At 44.3% G+C, this 23,610-nt stretch overlaps 1 protein-coding gene across 1 annotated transcript; it reads right to left on the bottom strand.

Moving 5' to 3' along the window:
• Nucleotides 1–1,225: 1,225 nt before the first annotated feature.
• rxfp3.3b (relaxin family peptide receptor 3.3b) lies at nt 1,226–5,499 on the bottom strand. The gene has a single exon (XM_039614383.1). It carries the CDS (start codon nt 4,384–4,386, stop codon nt 3,229–3,231), a length of 1,158 nt encoding a protein of 385 aa, XP_039470317.1. The 5' UTR covers nt 4,387–5,499; the 3' UTR covers nt 1,226–3,228.
• Between the last annotated feature and the right edge of the window lie 18,111 nt (nt 5,500–23,610).

The raw sequence follows: 23,610 nt of genomic DNA, 5'->3' as shown, positions 1-23,610 counted from the left end.
GCACTCACATATTAAATGAACTGAAATCAGTAGTGTGATCTCCAGTCTTGATATAAGGAATGAGAGAAATGACAGCTGTTATTTTAATCAGCCTGTCTCAGTTGTTTTAACTCTAAGTACCACAGAGTAATGTGGTAACATCTGGACTGACGAGTTTACTGTCAGCATTTTAATCGCTAGTTTAAAGGCTGTAGGTTGCAGCCATTGCTCTAACACTGTATAAATGTAACAGGGCTCAGTGCTGGTTCTAACAGTCTGAGCTGCTTCCAGCTTTATTTGTGAAGAGCACAGCAGCTTACAAAACACGTAGCGAGCTCGTACAGCTGCGACGTAAAACTTTCATTAGCTAAGATGACCTTAAAATAACGGGGCTACGTGCGGTGATGCTAGCGTTAGCCACGTTAGCACCTTACCTTCAACAGGTGGTCAGACTGTGTAGACGGGCACTCAGTCAGAGGTTGGCTCTCCGTTTCGCTGCAGGGTCCCTTCATTGTGTTGAGCCGAGTGTAAATCCCGATGCTGAACGGCCTTTGTACAAGCACACACGCTTCGTAGCAGGGCGAAACTATGAGCTAGAAAAATCCAGGCTGGCAGACAGCCTGTGTCTGACCAACCAATCAGAGAGCTCCTTACATCCCACGGTGTGGCTAATTTGAATAGCCTCCAGCAAGTTGTTAATCGAAGAGCTAATCCAGCAGCTAATCCAGGAGCGAACAGGAAAGGGAAATGGATTTTCAACTGCAGTTTATTAAATTGCAGGTGGAAAAAGGATTTTGACCTGCAGTTTATTAAATTGCAAGTGGAAAAAGGATTTTGAACTGCAGTTTATTAAATTGCAAGTGGAAAAAAGATTTTGACCTGCAGTTTATTAAATTGCAAGTGGAAAAAGGATTTTGAACTGCAGTTTATTAAATTGCAAGTGGAAAAAGGATTTTGACCTGCAGTTTATTAAATTGCAGGTGGAAAAGGGATTTTGAACTGCAGTTTATTAAATTGCAAGTGGAAAAGGATTTTGAACTGCAGTTTATTAAATTGCAGGTGGAAAAGGATTTTGAACTGCAGTTTATTAAATTGCAACTGAAAAAAGGATTTTAAAATGTAGTTTATTAAAGTGCAATTGGAAAAAGTTTTTTGAAATGCAAGTGGAAAAAGGATTTTGAAATGCAGTTTATTAAATTGGAATTCAAAAATGAATTTACAATTGCAGAATTTATTCTACAATTCATTATTAAAGCACAGAAATTTTTATTTCGATGCGCGTGGCTCTTGTGGTCCTCCATACAAGTGGGCTGTGTTAAAGTAAAAAATACTGATCTGATACCAGCACCAGCGTTGGTATTAGTGCTATAGATATTTGGATCAATCCGCTCACCTCGCTGCTCTGAAGAGAAACTGTTCAAATCTGAGATATGAGCTCAAAAGTCACAGCAGTTGTTTCTTCGGGTTCTGTTCACAGCTTTATTTCATCTGGAAGGTTTTAAACGTCTTTTAAAGGAAGTGACAGAAAGCATCTTTGAAGGACGGGTGTGTGTGGACACAAGTAGAAATCTACCTGAAACACATCTGAGTGGAAAGTCCAGGAGCGATCATTCAAACACACATTTAAACTAAAGATCCACAGTCAGCCCCATATCAGGTTTGACTCACATCTGAAACCAGGCGGTGTGTGTGTGTGTGTGTGTGTGCGCGCGTGCGCGTGCAGTAAAGTCCGAGAGCTTCACTGCATTAGAGTTCAGACATCGTGGGTTAAATGTCTGAGACAAAGTGTGAGACTCAGCTTGGCTTTAGAAACGCTCATGTTTTGATCGGCAACATCAATGATCCCAAACAGACACCTCGCCTTTGATTCTGAAGCTCTCACAAGGTTACTGCTTCTCCGGGAAGAGAAGAGTTCACTAACAACAGGTTAAAAGAGGCAGCAGAGGTTGTCAGTAACACTGAGCATCATCACAGTGAGCAGAGGAGCCGAGATAGAGCAAAGAGCCCAACAGGAGCAAATGTTACATTAGAGCCTGTAAACAAGCACATTTGGACTTTTTAGGTTCGATCTGCATGAAATGTTGAATGTCACACGCTTCATTTTTATGGTCAATTATGATGAAAATCATTTATTTGAGACTCATATTTATGTGTGAGTATAATTTTCCATATTTACGACCAGATCTTCTCTTTCTAACGCCGTCCCTGCTGGCTGTGATCTACACAGTTAAATTCATGTCACGTCTGCGCCTTTCGTGTGTGTGTTACCTGTAAATTAAGATCCAGATTTTAATGTGTCACAGATGTGCTTCAGTAAGATTTCTGCTCAGGTCCAAAACCTTCCGCGCATTCCGACAGCGAACGAGGACATTTAGGACCGGACGGAGCGGAAACACGGACAGACAGCATGATCAGTTCAGTAGAAAATCTCACACTTCTAAACTCCAGTACCTCCCAGCTCCCGTGGTTTCTGAGAGGTAAACATCCTGATTACTTTTCCGTGTGGAGAGCAGAGGCTGTGCGCGCTGATGTATTCAGACACGAACGCGGAAAATTCTTCTGCTTGTCACAGGTTTTAATTTCTGCTGCCGTCACCGGCAGAGGAAACTATCCACACTCTAAAACATATGCGGGGTCAAAGAAAGTCCACCCGGGAATCGGTGACCACAGCGCGGTCATTAATCAGCGTTTCTGACGTTTCCCCGGTTCCTCTTCGTGCACACTGCCGAGATGTAGAGAGGGGAACCGCAAGCGCGCGCCTGTGAGTCATGTGAGCGAGCCAGCAGTCAGTGGACCGGACCCCTCCCCCGCCTGTCCGCGGTCACCAAACAGCAGCGACACTGATGCCAACACTAATGCTTTTATTCTGAAACATGTTTTTAAGGTTTCTTTAGATTTTTTACATTCACGTAGTTACAGAACACACAGCAGCCACGAGCGCCAAAAACACTCCACAGAAGAACGCGGGAAGCAGCAGAAGCAGCATGACCCCCACCCGACACCTCCCACCCCCCAACATCAAGTCTGCACAGAGAACTGATTCTGAACACGTCACAGGACAGAGATGGCTTTGTGCGCTTTTACGCACCGCGTATTTACGCACGGCCCCGCTCTCTGTCCACGCCACAGCTTCAGACTGTGAGCGTTTATAAATCCCTTTGATGCAAAGTCACAAAAGTCCCGAGCCGCCCGTCGATCAAAACACGTCAAGTCCACGGCTCTGCAGCTCGGCGCGGTCCGTCCCTCTCTTCACCTGCGCAGCGCGTCCGTGGCGCACTGGTCCGTGAGCACCGACAGGCGGCAGTTCTCTGTCTCCACGTTGTTCAGCGGGATGGCCACCTGCGTGTCATCCGGCTCCGCCCTTACCGTCCCCGAGAACGGCCGCAGGTGGCACGTGCTCGGCCCCGAGGGAGAGGAGATCCTCCAGAACAGGTCCTTCATTTTCTTCCGGAACTCCCGGCGCATGAGGCAGTACAGCACTGGGTTCAGGCAGCTGTTGGTGTGCGCGAGGCACACGGTCACCGGGTGCACGTACGTGTGCACCATGTAGAAGGTCTTGTCCCAGTTGACCACGTTGAACTTAACCAGCACGCCCCAGAAGGTGATGGCGTGGTTCGGCATCCAGCACACGAAGAACGACAGAACCACGATGGTGACGGAGCGCGTGACTCTGGACCTGCGCTTCACCTGGTTGTTGTTCATGCTGCGCAGACGGACGAAGCGCAGCAGCAGCAGGTAGCACGCGCTGACGATGAGCATGGGGAACACAAAGGCCACGAGGATCTTCTGGAGGTGGTGCAGCGCGAGCCAAGCCTGACCGTCCGGGAAGGCGAGCAGGCACAGGCGCTCGCCGGCAACGCTCTTCACCGTGGAGAAGATCGCCGTGGGCAGGGACGCGAGCGCCGCGGACAGCCACAGCGCGGCGATAACCCAGCGCACCGGGCACACACGGCGCCGGGTCCGGTCCTTCAGCGCCGAGGCCACCGACCAGTAGCGCGTGACGCTCATGGCCGTGAGGAAAAAGACGCTCGCGTACATGTTCATGACGGTGACTGTCAGCACTATCTTACACATGGCGCTGCCAAATGGCCAGCTGAAGTCCAGCGCAGTGTCCACGGCCCAGAACGGTAGGGTGAGCACGAACTGGAAGTCCGTGACGGCCAGGTTGAGGATGAACAGGTTGATGCTGGAGCGCTTCTTCCGGCCGCCGCGCGCCTTCATCAGGAAGAAGACGAGCAGGTTTCCCAACAGCCCTGCGGCGCACACCAGCGAGTACACGGCTGAGATGAGGATGCGCAGCGCCGGGGAGCCGTCCGCGGGCACGTCGATGTCGTCCAGGCTGCTGAAACGGCTCGTGCCCGCCGAGGAGCGGTTCCACGCGGCGCTCTGGTTCCACGGCTCCGCCATGCCGCCCGGGAGCGTCACGTCCCGCACGAGGGCACAAGACAGGGTACCGGCGCGCCGAGCTGCCGGGAGCTCCTCGTGCTCATGGTCCCGACCGCCGCCGAGGGTCGACTGGCGGGCCGTGTGCGCGCAACGCGCTTTAAATGCTGCTGGTGCCCGCGGAGGCGCGTGCCTGATTGGGAGGTGGGGGGAGAGAGAGAGGGAGAGGCTCAGTGTTTTTTTTATTTTTTTTAAGTTTGCTCCTGAGCAAAAACAACAACTAAAAAAACAAAAAGTGATGCGCTGTTCGCTGTTAGCAGGTGCACGAGGCTCACGGCAGTGTGACACACACACACACTCTCTCTTTCTCTATTGGCACTATATTATTTTCATTGTCTTGAGTTATTAGCTCTTATTCTGAATGTATTATGGCAGTAAAGCCTCGAGAAGCAAATTACTTTGGCTGTTGTAGCAGAAGTTTAATGTTTTAAGCATGAATGTAGTGAAATACACTGAGTTATTCTTCTTGTTTCAAGCTAAGATGAGGCAAAGTTTCACAGAGGTTAAAAAAAGAAAAGAGAAAAGGTTAAAAAGCTCAGTGAGAGGAAAAAGTCCATCCAGTCTCCGAGCAGAGACACTCTGACTTCCTCGCCAGCGCGTCTTCTAGGACGAACATGAAACGCGCAGCTGTCGCCGTCTGCAGCTCAGCAGCCCAGACCATCACAACACCACCGCCGTGGCTGCTGCTGCTGGGATGTTCTCTTTATGAAACGCTGTTCGTCTGATGCAGATGTAACGGGACTCAAACGGCCTGCAGGTCTTTGCTGTCGGGCTGGTCGCTCCTGGGAAGGTTGAGCACATGTTTTCTCCATGTGTGGATAACAACCCTCAAAGCCTCAAATATGTCTCTGTAACCTTTCAGAACGACAGACGTGGCTCCTCAGCTGGTTCTTTAGATCGCGACGTGTTGGCGTGAAGTCAGTTCTGATGATTTATGACCAGAGAATATTTTCCAGACACTCATCCCAGTAACATCTTCATAAATATCACATTTTCTGCCTTTCAGCATTTCATGTTTATGGTTTTTAATTAAACTCAGATAATTTACAAATCACTGCATTCTGTTCTAATTTAAATTTCTCAGCTTCCAAACTTTGTCGGCAGAGTTGTACAAACTATAAATTCATTCATTATTCAGCCTGAATTGATTTGAATAATTATTTGAAACGTTGTGTAAGATGAAGGCAGGAGGAGACGGCGTGTTCGATTAAGCGGCTGAAATAATTTAGTCTGACTTTGTGTAAATTTGTGTTACTGAAATGACTCGATGTCTTCCTGTCTGTCCATGTGCTCTGGGCTCCAAGTGCTTCCAAACCTGCCCGTTACCGGTCCGATGGTTATTGTAACGGGGTGATGCAGGACGTGCTCAGCAGCCAATAAAAGCTGCCGTAAATAAACCACTTCCTGACTTACATGCGGTTAAGTGGCTTACTTACCTGACACGTGTTCATCAGTTAATGAATCCACGCATAGATAAGATGAAGGTCCAGCGAGCCAGCTGGCACACAGCAACATTTTCCCATCATGCTCTTGTGATCCAGCTGCTCGGTGCCAGCAGGCTTCATCGATTTCACCCCAGAATGTGGGAGCTTTGCTTTTCCCCCCTCACACAGGAGGATTTAACAGCACGACACAAACACTCAGAGGAACGGCAGCAGCTCTGCTGCAGTTTTATTTCAGTGCAAAATCAAGAGAACAAAACACTGAGCAGGAAATGAAAATGCAACAGACAGCCACAACAATGATGGCCACTGATCTGATTCTCCATTATTCCATAATATAGGGGAGACCGGGGATAGTTGTAACGTGGGTCAGTTGTAACACTTCCAATTTCTCCAATCAGGGCTAAGTTTCAAATGATCTGATCCTGTGCATGCCCAATTCAGTTCTGCTATCACATGTGAAAAATCAGCACATTTTGTCAAACACAGACAATTTAACACGAAAAAAAGTAATTTGTATGCCAAAAAGTAAGTTTTTCTACTTTATTTCAATTTCTAATAGCATTATCTGCTTTGCAGTTAAACTCATCAAACTTAAATTATGTTATTTGTATGTCTATGGTTATATATTCTGTGTAGGTCTTTAGTGCTAATGTTTTAGCCGTTGGCTGTAATCTTAGCTAGTTCATGGCTATAGGAGTCTGGGTCAGTTGTAACAGCAACAGTCTGGGTTAGTTGTAACAATAATGCAGATGTTACAACTTACCACACTATTACTTTAACTTATATTAAACAAGTTGGGGCAACGACATCAGCAGAGAGGTTCACTGGTCGCCTTTGTATATGCGGTTAATGCCATTGGCAACACAATTCCTCCACTGTTTGTGTTCCCACACATACATTATGCAGACCACTGTGTCAGAGATGGACCAGTAGGAAGTACTGGTAGTGGAAATAAATCAGGATGGGTGCAAGAAACAGATTTCCTCATCTTTCTGAAGCACTTTGCAAACCACACCAAGGTAAGCCATGATAAAAAGTAATGGAACTGCGATGCTGGTGCACAACTACATTTTTTCAGCTTCATTGTTATGTTCAAAAGTTGGTGCAAGAGTTGTAGGTTATAATGCCCACTGAGCCAATGAGGCCAAACTCAAGGAAGACCAACCAAAATTAATAAAATATTCAGTTGCAGAAAATTCCATAATTTGTCTTTTTTGGGGGGTTGGAATATGTTCAAAAGCTGGATTTCTGCATTCTGTCACACACACAGCTACATTAATGGCTCTTAGTGCATTCATGTGTTGAATCAAAAAGATTACATGTTAATGTTTTGTCAGTACCCTTATTTCATTGTGTTACATTTCACCCCAGGATATGTTACAACTAACCCAGACTATGGGGTTAATTGTAACATTTCACTCTTTGTGTTTGAGACCATACCATGCAATGGGTAATTGTGCTGCAGAGAAAATAGCTGCACTATTTAATAGCAGAGACATGTAAATACTTTGCATTACATTTTGAATCCACTACCTTAAAAGAGCTCCAATTTACAGACAGAAATGTCAAAAATGTTACAACTATCTCCGGTCTCCCCTACATCATGTTGAAAGAAAAGCAGCTGTAATAAGTTAAGATTTGAGACTAACTTCTGACTCCAGAGTTGAATCCACGTGTTTACACCCTCGCCCCACAGTGGGCCTGTTCATTGAACGTTTCCCGTTACATGTACATATGATCGTTTCGTTATTCATATTATGCAGAAAGCCCGGTGTTCTGACAAACAGTCCTACTGTAAGCAGTTTATGCACATTTCAGGTTTCTGTGCGGAAGCATCCAGGCACCACTTTAGGAGGATGGTCTCCTCGGAGAGGGTCTGACGCAGCTGAGGATGACGTTTATCAGGGCCGCAGAGCCTGGAAGTATGTAGCTAATCAACTGAGGTATGCAGCCATGAGAACCTGGACCTGCTTCAGTTTACAGTGAAATATAAGCTCTGTAGAGTTTTTATTGAAGGGCCAGAGCTTCGAGTTTTTCACGAGAAAGTTCATGGAAAAACCGAGTCCATTCAGAAGCTTCTAGAACCTTCTTCAGCAGCAATAAGGTGCAGTGATCTGAGGCGCTTGGAAAGAAAAGCGTCTGGACTTCTTTTGGTCCAGGATGTGAGTTGGTGTTAAGGCGTCTGGGTAGGATCTCAAAACTGGATTATAGATGGCAGACAGTTGGTGTTGTAAGCCCCGCCCTCTGTTCAAAGATGGTCGTTCACAGTGGACATAGATGGCTCCTCTTTCAAACCATCTCTGTCCACAATGTGAACACTGGCATCCTCAAAGAGGGTCCTTTGTCACAACGGGACAAGACTCGGCTTTCCATCTGCATCTAAAGGACACTCACATCCTGGGTCATTTGACCTCAGGAAATCACATGATAGGGTGGGGCTAGGTTTCAGAGTGGGTTCAACTGAAACCTTGGCTGACTGTGTCTCCCTTGGGGGGACACTCCCACAGGGTTTAAATCTGGGACCCTCCACCAGCTGCTCTGAGAACTGAAGAAGCTTCTTGGATTAAACGTTTTCAAGGAAACTTAAAGTGCAGACGCTTTCCTTTCCAAGCTCCTTCCTACGATGACGTGGAAGACTGAGAACCTTCACAGACCACCTGCAGTGATGTTTCTGTGTGACGTTCGGTTTCTCACATCTCTGTGGAGAAGTTTTAGCTAGACGGCCTCATGTGACTCCAGCTCTTTAATGCAGTTATTCAAAAGCTGTTCTCTTGTATGTGCACGTTTTATTATAGCCCATAACACTGCCACCTGTTGGTCAGTCATGGAAGTTCAATTCATTTTACTCAAAACAAACTGTTTCCTGTGATCGAATATGTTTGATCACAGGAAACAGTTGCAGGAAGAAAAACATATTCTGGCCCCAAGTAACATTTGGAAATTTTAACATATATTAATCTTTAGATATTTAGGGCCCGAGCACCGAGAGTGCGAAGGCCCTATTGTATCTGCTCTGTTTATTATTATTATTATTATTATTATTATTATTATTATTATTATTATTATTAGGGGCCCGAGCACAAAAGTGCGAAGGCCCTATTGTATCTGCTCTGTTTATTATTATTATTATTATTAGGGCCCGAGCACTGAGAGTGCGAAGGCCCTATTGTATCTGCTCTGTTTATTATTATTATTATGTGTGCCTATGCCAAGAGGCACACATATTACTATTCGTCGGATTTATTATTCTTATTATTATTATTATTCTCCATCTTCCGCCTAAATTTCGGCACGTAATATCTGCTTGTTTTATCAAGACATCCCATATTTAGCGACAGTGCTCTGACAACGTCGGTCCTGCCTGACAGCTAGCCGGCTACCTAGCTAGCTGCCGCGCTTGGCTGCAAATGGATAGCGAGGGACTCTCTCTGTCGTTTCACCTCCCGGTCTCGCAAATGCTCGCACAGAATCGGAGTTACAGCTGGATGTGGAAAAAATAACTGAGTTGTTTGGTGGTGCTATAACGCCGGAGCTACAACAGTGGGCAGCTATCCACCGTGTATGACAGAAAGGACATGTCACGACCGCCGATCGACCGGTGTTTGCTAACGCGGAGGTCAATCGTGGATCAGGGAAAGCGAAGGCAGGAGCGTGAGGTGAACTGAATTTCAGGTAAGAAGTTATGACCTGCACTCTATTTGGGTCAGATATAAACCGAGTTTAGGTGTAGTTTGTTTTCATTGTGCTGACTTTTTACAATCGTACTGCGTGCTAGCTAGCACGACGGGAGTTTGTATACAGCTGTGTGCGCTAAGTTACTGACGTTGGACTTTATTGTATTCATAAGGGTTCGTTCATAGAGTTGCCGTTACAAACGGAATCGTGCCACATTCAGAGAAAAAATATTACGATTTATTCTGTCGTTACGAAGCCTCCCTGTCATTCTCTGCCTGTTGCAACTTCAATCATGAAACTGATCAATGATCGGCTTTTTCGCTCTTGTTTGTTTATCGCCTAAACAACAGCTGCACGTTTAAGCTTGATCAGCTGTTGTTAGAATTCATTTGCTTCTAATTTCTAGTATCAGCTGATGTCGATGTGGAAAAAATAACTGAGTTGTTTGGTGGTGGAGCTACAACAGAGGGCAGCTATCCACCGGTGTGTGACAGAAAGGACATGCCGCGAACGAGACATAAAAGGCGGTGAGGCTACCGCCGATCGACCGTGTTTGCTAACGCGGAGGTCAATCGTGGATCAGGGAAAGCGAAGGCAGGAGCGTGAGGTGAACTGAATTTCAGGTAAGAAGTTATGACCTGCACTCTATTTGGGTCAGATATAAACCGAGTTTAGGTGTAGTTTATTTTCGTTGTGCTGACTTTTTCAATCACTTACAATAACTTGTACTGCGTGCTAGCTAGCACGAGGGAGTTTGTATACAGCTGTGTGCGCGCTAAGTTACCGATGTTACCGATGTTGAACTTTATGACAGCCTCCCTGTCATTCTCTCGCCTGTTGAAACTTCAGTCATGAAACTGATCAATGATCGGCTTTTCTCTCTTGTTTGTTTATCGCGCTAAACAACAGCAGCATGTTTAAGCTTGATCAGCTGTTGTTAGAATTCATTTGCTTTTAATTTCTAGTATCAGCTGATGTTTGCTGCAGCCACAGCTGTAAAACGGCTGTTCCAAACCAGATGTCCTTACTGAATCATCAGAGCTGAACAGGTGATGGAGAAACAGGTTTACCCTTAGGTGACATGAATGAGTTGAAGGAAGTTATGAACTGTTTCTGAGAGACAAATATACACCAAGCTCCTTTTTTGTGTAGCTGACAGCTGGTAACTGTGCAGGGGCGGATCTAGCAAAGCTTTTGCCAGGGGGCCAGGTAGGGCATTAACAGAGAAAGGTGGACACAAAGATATACTTTTCTTTCTTACTCTCATATAAAATATTTAGCTTTTATTAAATAGTTATCTGAATCTTAAAACCAAAGTTTGTATAATAATACACAAGATTGGCTGTAGACCATTGTTCATCATTCAGAACACTGTGTAAAAATAACAAAAACAAAAAGTGAATGCAAAAGTGCATAAATATTTATTTTACGTGTTTGATGTGTGTGGCGGGCGTGGTCTGCAGTGCCGCTGCAGGGAGGTGGACCCACCTGAGCGGCACCTGCAATCACGCCTCTCGGCGTAGTCTGTGCTCTCTCGGCTGTTTTTGGGTGTGTGTCGGGCTGTGAGTTGAAAAGCTACAGCCGGCTGTTTGGGTACACCAACCATGTGTGAAAAGTGGTCCATAACGTAATGCTTCAAAGCGTGTTCATGCAAACATTGTCGGATCTGCCGTGGTACAATGGGACTTCTGCTCATGAACCTGTGTGCACAGCGTCTGCAAATCGGCGCTGTACGAAGTCACTTCATCTTTACCCAAAACTGTAAGCTGTCATCTGTGAGGCGCGAGCGGTGTTTGTTTTTACCATAGTTCATGGTGGAGAATGGCTGCTCTGCTGAGTTTTGCTCTCTGTAGCTGTATGAATGGCAAACTACACTGATTACCAGCGGCATAGGCACACATAAAATTTCTTCTGAAATTTTCCCTTTCTAGTTATTATTATTATTATTATTATTATTATTATTATTATTATTATTATTATTATTTTTCATTGAAATGAATTGCCTTTTTGAGGGCCTAAACATGCTCAAAAACTCATGAAATTTTGCACACGCATCAGGTCTGGTGAAAAATTTCGTATTTTAATGGTTTTACATATGAGCATTGGAAAATTGCTCTAGAGCGCCACCTATGCCTTAAAAAATGCAGCCCTACGACCACATGGTTTGAGCTACATGTATGAAATCTGGGACACGTATGTATCATGCCAAGACAAACAAAAAAGTCAATGGGCCCATTGACGCAAACCCAACAGGAAGTCCGCCATTTTGGATTGAAGGTCAAATTTTGGCTCTGATTTTACCATTTCCATGCCTTGTACTTTCGTGAACTCCTCCTTGGGATTTGGTCATACAAACTTCATATTTGGACAGTGCCAACTACACACCTGGGCCATGTTAAATTGCGGAGCTTTTGAGTTTTCGTGATATGGTGAGGACGTGGCGCCACGGCGAATTTCGATGACTCGCCATGAAAATCTTATTGCCTCTCATTCCCTCATACATTGTCCGCCCTGCACCAAAGAGCACACATATGATAAGGCTCTACCCCTGAACATATTTCAACTGCCATATTTGACACCAGGGACAGCGCCACCTAGTGGGAACAGGAAGTGTCATATTTTACACTTTGGGGTACAGTATTGTGATGGGTGACATCTGCAGCCTCAAATTTCTCCAGGAAAGCCTTAAGGAGTTGGTCTGGGGTTACAGTGAAAACTGTGACTTTGCGCGAAAGGGTGTGACCCCAGCAGCATGGCGAACATTGATGTCTCGCCATGCAGAAACAAATGAGTATAACTCAATGAAATCCAGTCTGATCAGTACCAGACTTTACAGGGATGATGTCAGACCCGCCCTGAACAGATTGATGTGCCCATTGACAGGAATACGAAGAGCGCCACCTAGTGGGAACAGGAAATGTCATGTCTTTCACTTTGTTGTACTGATTTTCACGGGTTCATCGTGGCCACCTGAAGAGCGGTGAATGTCACCATCAGTCCCTCATGATGCTTCAGTGAGAAAATTGTGACTTTAAACTGAACGGCGCACCCTGGTGGCAAGGCGGTTCACCATGAAAAATTAAGTGGCTTTTGAGGGGCTTGGAAAGTTTAAAATTTCTTGAAATTTGGCGCACACTTCCAATGTGATGAACGCTTTCTTGTTATCTGATCACTTTCCTTGAATAGTGCAAAATGGCTCCACAGCGCCCCCTACAAAATTTCAAAACAACAGCCCCTGCTCTGTGTTTTATCTATGAGTCTGAAACCTGGTAAGCTTATAGGAGATATGAAGATGTACAAAAAAGTCTCTTGGAGCAATATCCCAAATCCAACAGGAAGTCAGCCATTTTAAAATTAATGTGTAATTTTGGCGACATTTTCACCTCTTTTCAGGCACCGTACTTTGACGAACTCCTCCAAGGGATTTCATCAGATTGATGCGATCTCCTGTGTGTTGAATCTAAAGAGCTTTGTGATGTTAAATTGCGAAGCTTTTTACGTTCAGGGAAACGGGGTGGTCATGGCGGCACGTGGAGTTTCAATCACTCGCCAAGAAGCAGTAATCTGCTGTCACTCAAAAACACAATGTTCAATCTCTCCCAAACTTCGCAGGTGTGATGAGAGTCGAGCTTGGAAATGTTTGATATGCGATTTCTCAGTAATGGTTAGAGCGCCACCTAGTGGGACGACTATAATCATCATTGAATGAGATGAAATTTTAGCTGGTGGTTAAATGCATGAATTCCATCAATGTGACATTTGATTGGACGTGCTGGTTGTAGGTGTTGGGCGTGGCTCGACGCGATGGGGTGCGCGGGCCCTCATAACGCTGCTTGCAGCTTTAATTATTAGGGCCCGAGCACCGAGAGTGCGAAGGCCCTATTGTATCTGCTCCGTTTCTTATTATTATTATTATTATTATTATTATTATTATTATTCAGGCAAAACAAGGGCCTTTTTGAGGGCTTTAACATGCTCGAAAACTCTTGGAATTTTGCACACATGCCAGGTCTGGTGAAAAATTTTGTATTTTAATGGTTTTACATATGAGCACTGGGAAATGGCTCTGTAGCGCCACCTATGCCTTGTTAAATGCAGCCCTACGAACACATCATTTTAGCTACATGTATGAAATTTGGCACACATGTGTATCATGCCAAGACGAACAAAAAAGTCAGTGGGACCATTGACGCAAACCCAACAGGAAGTCCGCCATTTGGAAGTGAAGGTGACATTTTGGCTCTAATTTTGCCATTTCCATGCCTCGAACTTTTGCGAACTCCTCATTGGAATTTCATCGTACAAGCTTCATATTTGGTCAGTGTCAACTACACACCTGGGCCATATTAAATTGCGGAGCTTTTGAGTTTTCGGGTTACTGTGAGGCCGTGGCGCCACGGCGAATTTCGATGACTCGCCATGAAAATCTTATTGCCTCTCGGTCTGTCATACATTGTCCGACCTTGACCAAAGTGGACACATATGATAAGGCTCCACCCCTGAACATATTTCAAGTGCCATATTTGACATCAGGGACAGCGCCACCTAGTGGGAACAGGAAATGTCATGTTTTACACTTTGGGGTACAGTATTGTAATGGGTGACATCTGCAGCCTCAAATTTCTCCAGGAAAGCCTTAAGGAGTTGGTCTTGGGTTACAGAGAAAACTGTGAGTTTTCGCTGAAGGGTGTGACCCCAGCAGCATGGCGAACATTGAGGTCTCGCCATTAAGAAACAAATTAGTGTAACTCAATGAAATCCAATCTGATCAGTACCAGATTTTACAGGGATGATGTCAGACCCGCCCTGAACAGATTGATATGCCCATTGTCAGGAATACGTAGAGCGCCACCTAGTGGCACCAGGAAATGTCATGTCTTTCATTTTGTTGTACTGATTTTCACAGGTTCATCGTGGCCACCTCAAAAGCGGTGAATATCACCATCAGTCCCTCTTGATGCTTCAGTGAGAAAATTGTGACTATAAACTGAACGGCGCACCCTGGTGGCAGCGCAGTTCACCATGAAAGATGAAGTGGCTTTTGAGGGGCTTGAAAAGTTTAAAAGTCTTGAAATTTGGCGCACACCTCTAATGTGATGAGGGATTTCTTTTAAATGTTCATTTTCCTTGAACAGCGCAAAATGGCTCCACAGCGCCCCCTACAAAATTTCAAAACAACAGCCCCTGCTCTGTGTTTTATGTATGAGTTTGAAACCTGGCAAGCTTATTGGAGATATCAAGATGTACAAAAAGTCTCTTGGAGCAATATCCCAAATCCAACAGGAAGTCAGCCATTTTAAAATTAATGTGTAAATTTGGCGACATTTTCCCCTCTTTTCAGGCCTCATACTTTGACGAACTCCTCCAAGGGATTTCATTAGATTTACGCGATCTCCTGTGTGTGGAATCTAAAGACCTTTGTGATGTTAAATTGCGAAGCTTTTACGTTCAGGGAAACGGGGGTGGTCATGGCGGCACGTGGAGTTTCAATCACTCGCCAAAAGCAGTAACCTGCTGTCGCTCAAAAACACAATGTCCAATCTCTCCCAAAGGTCGCAGGCGTGATGAGACTCGAGCTCGGAAATGTTTGTTATGCCATTTGTCAGTAATGGTTAGAGCGCCACCTAGTGGGACGACTATAATAATGGTTGAATGAGATGAAATTTTAGCTGGTGGTTAAATGCATGAATTCCATCAATGTGACATCAGATCGGAAGCGCTGGTTTTAGGTGTTGGGCTTGGCTCGACGCGCCGGGAGTGCGAGGGCCCTCATATCGCTGCTTGCAGCTTTAATTATTATTATTATTATTCAGGCAAAACAAGGGCCTTTTTGAGGGCCTAAACATGCTCAAAAACTCATGGAATTTTGCACACATGCCAGGTCTGGTGAAAAATTGTGTATTTTAATAGTTTTACATATGAGCATGTGAAAATGGCTCTAGAGCGCCACCTATGCCTTGTTAAATGCAGCCCTACGAACACATAGTTTGAGCTACATGTATGAAATCTGGCACACATGTGTATCATGCCAAGACGAACAAAAAAGTCAGTGGGACCATTGACGCAAACCCAACAGGAAGTCCGCCATTTGCAAGTGAAGGTGACATTTTGGCTCTAATTTTGCCATTTCCATGCCTCGAACTTTTTCGAACTCCTCCTTGGGATTTGGTCGTATAAGCTTCATATTTGGTCAGTGTCAACTACACACCTGGGCCATGTTAAATTGCGGAGCTTTTGAGTTTTCACAATACGGTGAGGCCGTGGCGTCATGGCGAATTTGGACGACTCGCCATGAAAATATTATTGCCTCTCATTCTGTCATACATGGTCCGACCTGGACCAAAGAGCACACATACGATAAGGCTCCACCCCTGAACATATTTCAACTGCCATATTTGACACCAGGGACAGCGCCACCTAGTGGGAACAGGAAATGTCATGTTTTACACTTTGGGGTACAGTATTGTGATGGGTGACATCTGGAGCCTCAAATTTCCCCAGGAAAGCCTTAAGGAGTTGGTCTTGGGTTACAGTGAAAACTGTGACTTTTCGCAAAAGGGTGTGACCCCAGCAGCATGGCGAACATTGATGTCTCGCATGCAGAAACAAATGAGTATAACTCAATGAAATTCAGTTATACTCAGGGATGATATCAGACCCGCCCTCAACAGATTGATGTGCCCATTGTCAAGAATACGAAGAGCGCCACCTAGTGGCAACAGGAAATGTCATGTCTTTCACTTTGTTGTACTGATTTTCACGGGTCCATCGTGGCCACCTGAAGAGCGGTGAATGTCACCATCAGTCCCTCATGATGCTTCAGTGAGAAAATTGTGACTTTAAATTGAACGGCGCACCCTGGTGGCAAGGCGGTTCACCATGAAAAATTAAGTGGCTTTTGAGGGGCTTGGAAAGTTTAAAATGTCTTGAAATTTGGCGCACACCTCCAATGTGATGAACGCTTTCTTGTTATGTGATCACTTTCATTGAATAGTGCAAAATGGCTCCACAGCGCCCCCTACAAAATTTCAAAACAACAGCCCCTGCTCTGTGTTTTATCTATGAGTCTGAAACCTGGTAACCTTATAGGAGATATGAAGATGTACAAAAAAGTCTCTTGGAGCAATATCCCAAATCCAACAGGAAGTCAGCCATTTTAAAATTAATGTGTAATTTTGGCGCCATTTTCCCCTCTTTTCAGGCACCGTTCTTTGACGAACTCCTCCAAGGGATTTCATTAGATTTATGCGATCTCCAGGGTGGGGAATCTAAAGACCTTTGTGATGTTAAATTGCGAAGCTTTTTACGTTCAGGGAAACAAGGTGGTCATGGCGGCACGTGGAGTTTCAATCACTCGCCAAAAAGCAGTAATCTGCCGTCTACTCAAAAACACAATGTCCAATCTCTCCCAAAGGTCGCAGGCGTGATGAGACTCGAGCTCAGAAATGTTTGTTATGCCATTTGTCAGTAATGGTTAGAGCGCCACCTAGTGGGACGACTATAATCATGACTGAATGACATGAAATGTTAGCTGGTGGTTAAATGCATGAATTCCATCAATCTGACATCAGATCGTAAGTGCTGGTTGTAGGAGTTGGGCGTGGCTCGACGCGCCGGGGGTGCGAGGGCCCTCATAACGCTGCTTGCAGCTTTAATTATTTATATGTAATGGGAAATATGTGCATTTAACAACATGTCCAAACTGTGATTTGTACCCTGACTCTAACTTTGATTTACACTTAAATATCAGGCTTATCAAGATCAGCTGATAGTTAATTACATTCTAATGAATATTTTTTTTATATCATCTCCTTAAAGTGAATAAATATTAGATCAAAATTTCACACAATCTTTTTTAAACTTGTGTGATGTAGTTTGAACTCCCCCAAAAAAAAAAAAAAAAAAAAAAATCCAAAACAAAAACAACCGAGTTCTTTTTTTTTCTCAAACTGTTTTTTTTTTGTCATAGCTGCAGCCGCCAATGAAATCTCCTCAGATTGGCTTCCTGGTGTTTTGGAGAACATATGAAAATGTTCAAATTAAAAATCAGTAATAAGGGATTTGTGCATTTGGATCATTGAATCTGGATTATTAGAGCAGCTCTTCACCCGATGAACCCTGTGTCCACGTTTTAATGAGGTATCAGCATGTTCCGCTTCCTTCGCTGCACACTCGTCTGCTGAACAGGAAGAGTTTAACACTGAAATGCAAAACGTGTTCAGTGTCAGACGCCTCCTGTGCCGCTCTAAAACCTCTGGAATAACTACTGACTCAGGCTGATTTTGCAGTAGGATACGAGGAGATTTCCTCTCAGTCCTTATGTGGAGAACAATCTGGTTGCTTTGTTTTGAGCCCTTTTATAAAAAAGAAATTTCCACATTAATGGTGGAAGTTCCACTTTTGGATGTTTTCCCTACAATAGAAACCTGTACATGACCTCACAACAGCTTTGGAATGAACTAGAACGAGGTTTACAGAAAGTCTTCCAAAGTTGAGGTTGCATATGATGAGTAAATCACCTTGGGGGCGGGGCTTAAGTCCTGACCCCTCCTTTAAATGAGGCGCAGGTTAATAAAACACGTTGTTAAGGTTCTGATATTGAGGGGAAATCCAAAAATAACCACAGATCCAGCCGGGTGCAATTAGACGGCATTTTAATGAATTACACATGCGGAGTCCGAACGCTGTGCAGATTTCAGCGTCGAACTACCTCACAATAGTCAGACAAAGGTTTTATAAGGTTTCTGTTGTCAGGCAGATCCAGTACAGCATACGTCAATGCAAAACCACAAACGTTCAGTTAACTTTGACATATTTTAAAACAGAACATCATCTTCGCGTCGAAGCCAGGTGCTTCCCCTCAGCTCGCCTTCGCTGTCACTTATCTCTGGGACATCTGGTGTACTTCCTGGAACAGACTAACACGTACGCACCCCCCTTTGCAGCCATAGCAAAACATGATTAAACTCTTACTTATATAAATGAGTCTACTTAATATGTATGTGTATGTGTCAGCTTCTGCTGCCCTTTGTTTCACCCTTCACTTCATCGGCTAAACCTCGTAACCTTTCCACCAGACAGAAGGCCAGCACAACTGAAACTATGTGTGTGTGTATGTGTGCAATAATCCTGACGGATATATAAAATATAAAACAAATGTTTCAATCTAATACAACTACTCAAAGCTTAATCAGCGATAAATGCATAATAAAACACCCTGCTCTTGGCTTACACTCAGGCTCGGCTTTCAGTTTCACTTCTGCAAGCCTTGCAGAAGTGTTTCCTGTCTCATTTTGGCACAGAGTGTATTTCCTGTCCCTGCAGTCTACACAGAAACATTTAAGATTATTATATAGGAGCATTGAAAAACATTTAAAATTATAGATTCAACTCCACAGTTTAAAGTGGTTCTTCTTGGACCTGTAATAAAGACTAATATAATACCAATATATTTGAACCTCTGAATGCATCCGCATGCAACACCACTATTAATAATGAAATGGTAATGATGATTATAAAAATAGCCACAAAAATATCTTCCTCTTCCTGACAATGTCTTATCCTGAAAGATGCCCGAGGCGCAGTCGAAGACTGATCTGGGATGCGATGCTGGACACTGAACAAACAGAGGTTTTAAAAGGCGATCTGCTGCGCCAGGAGGGAATCTAACTGGACATATTCCGGCTCATTAGTCTGCTGCTGAATCACAAATGAGGAAGGGAGTGTTTTCAAAGCTTGCAGCCTGTGTTGGAGTTTTAAAGTGTCCTCTTATGGCTGTTGACTTTTATTTAGTCTGCTATGGAGCTCCTGTGCTAATAGAAAGGACAGCCTCCCTCACAACAATGCAATTTACAGAGCACGCTCTCAGTGTCTTGGCTGCGTGGTTGTTTGGTGGTGCGGAGCGAGGGTGTCTAATCTCCACTGCAGATTCTTTTCATTTTTGCCTCTTGGTGAGCAACCATGTCTGTGGATTCAGCTGAACTACCAGTCAGCCATAAACTTTGAGAGAGCCGCTTCTGCAAACTTAACCCTTTCAGGCTTTTTGGGGTGTTACGCATGAACATTCAGAGAGCAAGAATGCTGCAAACGCAACAGAGAAAGTGGGTTTCTGAACATGTGAGCAAAAACAAGCCTTTACCATGAACACATGTCATGCTCATTTAAACAGCCTTTGTCTTTATATTCCCATGATCTTAAACTGCTGGTTGTAATCAGTTTTCTGGCATTTTCAGTTACCAGAGGCTACATATTCAGAGGAAATTTATTCAGAGATCGACGTTCACAGGGTCAGTGTGGCTCTGCAAGAGCAGCTGAATAAAGAAACCATTCTGTGCACGAAGTCTCATAAAAGACTAATACAGGGTACGTTAGAGATAATAAAGCCAAAGTGAAGTGAAATCAATTGTATGCAAAAGCTTGAGATTTTTTTTTATGTCAAAGTAAGAACTTCTGCAGACGGAGACCCTTGAAGCAGAGTTTCATTTCTTAAAGCTTGTGTGAAAGTTTGATCCATCTGAATTGTTTTTCCTGGATCCAACAAGCATCTGTCAAAATGGGAGGTTACTGACAGCAGGGCCCAAAGTCTCTGCTTCATCTTCCACAGTCTTAGTTCAGAAATGCACAGCTTGGACTTTCAACAGTTCCAGTTGTTCAAATTTGGAGTCATGAACTTCATTTCACAGTGACAGCAGAGTCATTAAGCCTGCTCTGTGCTAGACTTGTTTATGTCACGAGTGATTATGCAAACTTGTTGCCTCAACCCCCCCCCACCACCAAATAAAACCCAAACCAAACCAAAAATTTAACTTTACTTTGTTTTTTATGTTCAAGTTTGGAGAACGTATTCACTGCAAGTACACACTAAGGAGAACTTGATTTTTCAGGGGTGCACTACTAATTGTTTACCCACTGATAAACATTTCATATTTTACTAACACTTTGTGGTAAATTACCCTTTTTTAATTTTGCTTACTCACAAAATAAATGCAACTAAAAATCACATTATGATTTTTCTTATATTTCTGGTACAACACTGAATAGAAACACTATGTAGGTATGATTCAAACAGAATTAACAACACTTCCTGTAACTGAGTTAAAATCAGCCCAACTTTTATTTGCAAATGCAGAAAGTCTATCAGCCAACATACTGGACACTGTTCTGCTGAACAACAAATATACTGCCACTGCAGCTTCTGAGAATCTTTATCAACACTTGCCCTCGTCCTGTTATGGGCAATTGTTCTATCTGCATTTTTTGTCCTACTCAACTGTCATCCTCTCTATCCAAATCTGAACTTCCCACAGTAATTCAGCTATCTTCCATAATTACTTAGTTAAAGTCATCATCGCATAAACTTGATCCACTGCTGACTAATCGTGTTAAACTCTCACTCCCCTTGGCCCACTGATTGCTAATATCGTACACTCCTCTCTTATCTGGTTCTGTTCCTTCTCCTCTTAAAACTGCAATAATAACTCCAATACTGAAAACAATTAAACAATTTCAGGCCAATTTCAAATCTGCCTTTCTTAGCCAAAATTCTTGAAAAGATAATGGCTGCACAGGTTCATCGTCATCTCATTGGAAATAACTTGTACGAACAGTTTCAGTCCGGCTTCTGTTCATGTCACAGTACAGAAACAGCTGTGGTAAAAATCACTACTGATCTTCTGCTTGCAGCCGACTCTGGACTGGTCTCCATCCCCCTTCTCTTTGACCTTACAGCAGCTCCCACTGCATCCGTCTTCACAGATTAGCATCTATTGGCATCAGTGGTACAGCACTCGCCTGCTTTACCTCGTATCTCTCAGGCCGCTTACAGTTTTTTTCAATTACTCACAGATCACGATCTACTCGTACCGTTATCTCTACTTGTATTGTTGGTATTGTTCTTGTGCTATTGTAAGGTGACCTTGAGGGTCTTAAAGGCACCTATAAAAAAGAAAAATGTATTTTTATTATTATTTTTTATCATCATTATCATTATTATGTTATTTATTTACACTTTTTTAAATTATCATATTTAAAATGTAAATTTCCTTGTTGAACAACTTAAAACTTGCTTGTATAATCAATATCAAATGTATTTATTGTCTCTCGATTAAACAACACATTTGTTTTGCATTCAAACACAGAAGCTGGAATGTTGTAATATTCTAAGGATGCTTGTTTCCAGTCCAGGCATTACTGCCTGAATGACTGTCCTGGATCAAGGTGATCCAAATGTAAGTGCAGAAGAAACTCTTTAACTTCCCTTCAGTACAGTGGACATGAGTTGGAGATGCAATGAGCTTGAACCTGCAGGTGACCATCTTCACTGACCTCCTGGTGTCCTGCAAGCAAACAATCTCCTTTCCACAACATATTTTTTTTCCTGTATTTGCTATAGAACAGACCTCCAGTTAGACAATCAAGCTGCATTATTGCACTATTACCAAAACAATACTGCAAATTTGATATAAACAATTATACCATCCATTTCTTCCCACTTATCTGATAGCCTGAGCAGAGAACCCCAGACCTCGCTCTTCCAGCTGATCTAGTGGAATTCCAGCGTGTCCTGGTCCTGGGACATGCCCACAACACCTCACCTGGGAGGCATCCTTGTGCGATGCCCAAACCAGCTCATGTGGCTCCTTTCGACGTGGACGAGTACCAGTTCTACTCTGAGCCCCTCTTGAATGACTTCACCACGACGGACCGGAACAGTGGCTCATCACTGCAGCCGAGGTCCCAATCCATCCGTCGAGCTCTCGTTCCCCTCTTGTTCCCTTGTGAATAAGACCCTCCTCAACGTAGGGCAGCAACTCATCACATTTGGACATTGAGCCGGGGCACCGGGCCCCACAAACAAAACCAACAGCTGGTAAGGTAAAGATTAAAAATAAATTCTTTTATCAGGGCCCAGTTGGGGACTGGTACCGGTCTGAACTCATTACTAATGTCACATTCAGTGGAGGGACTCCATGTTTATTTACACAATCACCAAGTGCAGATATATACAGTGGGGGAATTGCGGGGTTCTAAGGGTCCAAGGGAAAAATCCAGGAAGGGAGTCTCATTCACACTTGCTCTCCTCTTCACACCCGTTCACACAGTGGGTAGGTCACGGGTCCAGGAAAACTACACACAGGGAAAGGCCGGTTACTCAGAGGCAAAAGCACACACGATGTTCACAGAGCTAGAGATTCACTAACGTGTCTCGCACAATCATCCAGCGATGAGACTGTCTGTGTCCCGGCCTTCAATGTCCAACACAGCCTGATGAAGAGCAGGTGTGTGAGCCAAGGGCGGGAGCCCGCAATGAGCTCCGCCCGGGCCGGGAGGCGAGAGGAAAAAGTAAACAGAAACACATGTGGCCTTGTGGAGCCGGCCGGGCAGACATGGGGACCATGACAACTACTGACTATTAAAAACTCAAACTCATTTTTCAGCAGACCAAGCAATGCCACAACTCTACAGAAGACTCCTTTTATTTATTCTTTGTTTTCCTCTACTTAGTTCATACTTCTTGCACAGTCAAGTAAACTTTTATTCCTTTGGACACACAATTCTCCTAAAACTACATCTCCTCTGTGATGACTGCGACACCACGCTGCCCCTTTGGCTACAGCTGCTGGGACTCAGACGGCATAGCTGCGGTGGTGTTCAGCATGACATCCCCACGGTGATCAAGAGGAACTAGCACGGCTGCAGAGCTGGAAAGCACGACGACTGAAGAGGAAAAGATTTTGTCCTGCTCTCCTGCAGTAGTGACTGGTGAAGACATGGCTGCATAAACAGATCCTGGACCAGGTGTGTGAGAGCAGACTGGGACCCCGGCAGCAGCGAGAAGAAGAGGGGAGGAGGACTCGCTCTTTATGTAAACAAGCGCTGGTGTTCCCCCAGTCACGTTAAGGTGAGGTGTGCAATACACACATTGAACTGTTAGCAGTCGGTCTTCAACTGTATTATTTACTGAGAGAGGTTTCCCTTGTCATCATTATAATTGTTTACATCACCCCTGACGTGGAGCAGGCATATGACGTCATCAGCTATGCGACAGCGGACCTCCTGAATCAAGGCC

The sequence above is a fragment of the Oreochromis aureus genome, linkage group 7 (genome assembly GCF_013358895.1).
Source record: "Oreochromis aureus strain Israel breed Guangdong linkage group 7, ZZ_aureus, whole genome shotgun sequence".
Lineage (NCBI taxonomy): Eukaryota > Metazoa > Chordata > Actinopteri > Cichliformes > Cichlidae > Oreochromis > Oreochromis aureus.
The sequence above is the reverse complement of the archived record's forward strand: the minus strand, read 5'-3'. Positions and strand labels throughout refer to the sequence as shown.

Coding starts and splice junctions, on each gene's coding strand:
- rxfp3.3b (XM_039614383.1), bottom strand. CDS start 4,386: ATGGCGGAGCCGTGGAACCAGAGCGCCGCGTGGAACCGCTCCTCGGCG.